The 4,842-nt window shown below is 42.8% G+C and overlaps 1 protein-coding gene across 1 annotated transcript; it reads right to left on the bottom strand.

Moving 5' to 3' along the window:
- Positions 1 to 390: 390 nt before the first annotated feature.
- On the bottom strand, positions 391 to 753 carry PHALS_09086 (Uncharacterized conserved protein; the record flags this gene model as incomplete). Its single annotated transcript, XM_024724522.1, has 1 exon — positions 391 to 753. One exon carries the CDS (start codon positions 751 to 753, stop codon positions 391 to 393), a length of 363 nt encoding a protein of 120 aa, XP_024575390.1.
- Between the last annotated feature and the right edge of the window lie 4,089 nt (positions 754 to 4,842).

The raw sequence follows: 4,842 nt of genomic DNA, 5'->3' as shown, positions 1-4,842 counted from the left end.
AGCAGGAGCAAAAGCGCCGCGCCACCCGCCACAAGATACAGCTTCTCAACGCCTGTGGCATCTTGTGCCTGCTGAAGTACTGGAAACTTCTCTAGATCCTTAGCCCATTTGTCCATGTAAACTTGAACTTTCTCCATCTCTGCCTTGTTCTTCGTATTAACTTTCTTTCTAGAATGACGATCGGTGGCTGGACCCGGTCGATTTGAGCCAAACCGTCGAGAGCCACTTTGAAATAAACCTGGGCTAAATTCAGAATATTATCTAACCTATCGACTTTGTAGATACATAAAGTGGGGATCTTTTAAAATCTTACTTATTATGGCTAAAGATCAAACCGATTTGTTCTAAATGGACTTTAATAATAAGCTTTTTATTGTTTAATCTCTCTGTTCAAAAGTCTGAGCAACGGCCCTTTCGCTCCCAGTCCCCGAACCTTGTAGGCTCCTTAAATTTCCCCCCGCGGGTAGGCCCGCCGATCTCATAATTCGATGAATCGATCACCACAGTTTCCTCTGCATCTTCGTTATCATAATCATCCGTATCGTTTGATTTGTCGGTGACTGACTGAGCTTCAGCATGAGTGATGCGGGGCTTGTCGCTTGAATTGAGCGCCACAAACTTCTTGCTTTGTGTATCAGCCGAGAGCACACGCAACTGCCGTTGCATCTTAAAGTCGGTGAAAGGCGCTTGTATCGGCGTAATCAAGTGCCTATTTGCCGCTGTGTACATATAATACAGCTTTCTCAGCGCCATTATGTCGTATTAACTTAGTGGCAGTTTTGCAAAAATAATACAGTCATATTTCCTGTATAATTTAACACATAAGTTTCGTTCACCAATTTATTTATTGTATTGGCGAAATAGGGTCAATGAAGTCATTCATAAAGGCTGGCGTGCCATAATGGATATTAGTTTAAAGAGGTAATTTAGGCGAAAAAACACGGTGAAATTTACAAAAGCTATTCGACTGATATTACCTTCGCATGCATGTGTTGGTATGAAGGTAAGGTTGCCAAGTGCAGGTATGCTACGTTTTGGAAGAAGCTCATAACATTCTCATACCCTTTAGAACATCAAGGTGGAGGTCAGGCTCATGGACCTTAGGACTAATTGCTCTCTGTTATTGAAGTAAAGCCATTCACGATATGAAGACTATATTCTCGAATGGGGGCATAATAAGATTCATATTCTTCTTGGAAAATCTGCTCTTTCATTGTGTAATACCATGCACTTTTTATAAAAAATCACAATATGCAAGAACTCGTAAGTCTTTTGAACCTACTCAATATTTGCTGGACACACGATTTGTTTTTGATGATTATTCGACCCTTCATCGACATGAGAGCCACTAATGACTAATGTGAGTTTTTAACCTTTTTAATTATTTGATAAACATGTTAGAGCTCAATGTTGAAGGTCGTAGCATATTGCCGTACCTGAGATCGAGAGTACTCTAATCCGAAGTAGATTGTGCGCCCGGCTTGCGCTACATAGGCAGCGTGTCTCTAGTGACCTCTGAATATTTTGGTTAACCGCTGAGTGTACGCACCTTCATATTTACAATAAGCCCAACGTTAGATGGATGTACACCTCAGCCATAATTTCCAAGTATTGTATTTTATGCGCGAGTTATCTCAACAACATCGTTTGAGCCAAGGACATGGAAGCGATTCAGTGGTTCTAAAACTGAGCTATAAAGTTGGCAACAAAGTCGTACTAACCGATAAATGTCGCGCAATAGCTTGAAGCTACTCTTGCTGATCTAAATGCATTAAAGCGATTGCAAACGTGCAAAAGCAATATCCCTTCCGTTAGAACTTCGTACAATCGTAGCAATTCGAATAAGCTCTTTCACCAATGCATCTTGACAAATCTCTCAAAGTGTATCGCTTTCAGGTCAACGTGATCCGAACCATACAGTTGGTTAGACTTAAACAAAAACCGAAATTCCGAGATGCATCTATAGAAAGATTGAGGTGATCACTAGATGGCAAGATGCAGAGTGAATGTATTACAGATCATTAGTTCGCCGTGCTACCTCTATACCTGTCTCGAAATATCTACCAAATGTTATACTGAATTTCTGAATTTATGTACCTTCGATGCTCCAAAAGATAGCCTCCACTTGATATCTTGGCTGGCGTAAAAAAACAAAACTTGCGCAATCTGACATTACCGGTGAGAACTGACTAGTATCCGCTGGTCGAGACATACCGTCGAGGTACATTCCACTTAACTCGACAGTGTTGACTCTTGTATTCAAGTTTCGCACGAAGAATGTCGAGCTGCATCGAAACAATTGGCTTTGTCATCATGTCGGCCAACTTATCTTGTGCAGGGCAGTGCTCAGGAATGGCATGACCGTCTTCGAACTTTCTTCGTCCAAAGTGGTGACGAATGTCAATATGCTTCGTGCGCTCGTGAAATTCCGGATTCTTAGCCAGAGTAATAAAATCTGGATTGCCTTCGTATATTTTGACCGAATGATTGAGTCTCGTTTTACCAAGCTCACACATAAACCTATGGCCACATGGCTTCTTGAGAAGCCTCTGATAGCGCCATGTACCCCCTCGATTGAGGACTTTGTTGCTTCTTACTTCCCCAGCTAACACATCCATTAATTAAGATGAACACTTAGCCGCTTGTACTACGAAGAGACCCAATTTCTCCAGCCTAGTCGCATATGTATACCCAAGCAGCTTCGCTGATCTGCTGTGTGAAAAGTGAAGACCATATATCTGGGTTGCTTTAAGTTATTGTAATATGCCCTTGAGAGCTTGTCAATGCGTCGTACTCGGATGTGCAACAAATTGGCTTAACCCCCGCTACCGCTAGCACGTTGCAACCATAAGGTACATGATACCCCCAACACAGCTTCTATTGGCACGTATCTTTCTGCTTGCAGCCGCCTTCACACATCTTCCATGTCATCTTGAGCCCTAAATCTTGAGGCGTCTTGACGGGTTTGCTGTCCTGCATGCCGTACTTGCTTAGAACCAACTTATGAAACCTTGTATGCCATATTGCAACTTAACCAGATATCTGACTTTGTTACAATTTTCATACCGAGAAAATACTTGAGCTTACCGAGATCGGTTTTTCAAGCGATAACTAAGCCTACATTTAGACGAGAGTAGAAGCATGTTGTCGCTACTTGCGATAATAAGATCATTTACGTACAGCACATCAATAATTACGATACCATCAATGTGCATAATGAAAACACAGTGAGCCGACTCACCCTTTGCTAAGCTCATTTTGATCCCGAACTTGTCGAAAGTGGTGTTCAGCATTCTCATCGATTGCATGAGACTGTAAAGCGACCGCTTGAGCTTGCAAACATGGACTTGATTATTTGCGCTAATATATTTTTCAAGTTGCTGCATGCGAGTTTTTCTATTTAATACCCCTTTAATATCAGCGGTCATCACATCCATTTGATGCAGCATCAACCCGTACTTGGCAACCATGCTTAATATGATTATAATCGAGGTGAACTTCATTACTGTCGCGAATGTTTCCTCGCTGCCAACTCAATAGATCAGAGAAAACCCTTTGGCCACAAGTCGCGCCTTATAGCGGTCAATTCTTCATCCCGTGTTTCCTTGACTCGAAGCATTAAACTCCGCCCAATCGCTTTGCGCCTCTTTGGTAGTTGAGCAAATTATTGCGTCCCGTTTTTGTGAAGTGACTTTATTTTTGAGTCGCACAATGCTTATAATTTGTCCGCGTCGCTTTATTCCAATATCGATTAAAAAGTTGTTGGCATAACTTCCACTGAATACGCGACGTGGGCTACCTTGTAATTCTCCGCACGAGTGGGTGCAGAAGCCGATATCAAGTGTCGCGTGACGATATTGAGGCACATGATGATCGGATTGGGGTTTTCAATCACGTTTCAAATGACTGAATGCGAGTGTGTCGCTTGCTGCCCAATTTACTGATCTGAATCAGTGTAACGGGGTTTCGCGTACCCTTGTATGAAAGGGCGGATGGTGCGACCGTACGTAGGTATGGATATCACAAGTTGGTGTAATCACACAGTGGTGTGGCTAAACCGAATCAAGAAGCTACCATGTGGCAGGATTGCCAGTAGTAATGCATTTTTCTATATTAATTAGGTTCAGTTATACTAAGTACTATATTAATTAGGTATTGCTTTATTAATCAGGAGAGCCTAGGGTATTCGATTTTGGCGGCTCTGCCGCAATCATAACAATTAAATACAGTTTCAATTTTAAACGGAAGAGTCCCTTTACCTTGGCTAAGGTTTCAAACACTTTTGGACGCAGCGGATTGCGATCAGCCCACTCGTACTGGGTCTTGGACTGAACGTAAGTATGGTGACCTTAGCTTAAGTTCCTCTAAGCGTATAGCTACGACGGCCCCGCTGCACGCCATACCCACCAAGGATTCATTCGTTTTCAAAAGGCCAGTTCCGGGCATTACTCGATCTATTTACAAACTTCCTGAGTGACCACTCGTGTCCACTGCATACGACTCAGTATCTTTCCTGAATTGAAAGATGTCAATTGTATGGCATATATCAATGAAGTGCGGATCATTTCCAGCAGCAGACGACTACCTAGCGCTTTAGCGCTTCTTCTAATGCATAGTAAAAGTGGGTATATTACTCCCAAGAGTTTCACCCACGCCAGAAGAGCTACACCTTATCTTTTTCGATCGCCAATTGAACACCGCACCAGTGGCCAACTTCGCTGAAATCTTTGCCAAGTATGCCTTTTTGTTTAGGCATAAGCTGGGTCGGCTTAATGTGGTGGCGGAAGGGCTTTCGCGTCGCACCGACCAGGAATTGTTGCATGTCACGATGATGATGTCGGC

Source organism: Plasmopara halstedii, assembly GCF_900000015.1.
Source record: "Plasmopara halstedii genome assembly, contig: Scaffold_350, whole genome shotgun sequence".
In the NCBI taxonomy this organism is placed as follows: Eukaryota; Oomycota; class Peronosporomycetes; order Peronosporales; family Peronosporaceae; genus Plasmopara; species Plasmopara halstedii.
Note: the sequence above shows the minus strand (reverse complement) of the source record. Positions and strands in the feature narration are given on the sequence as shown.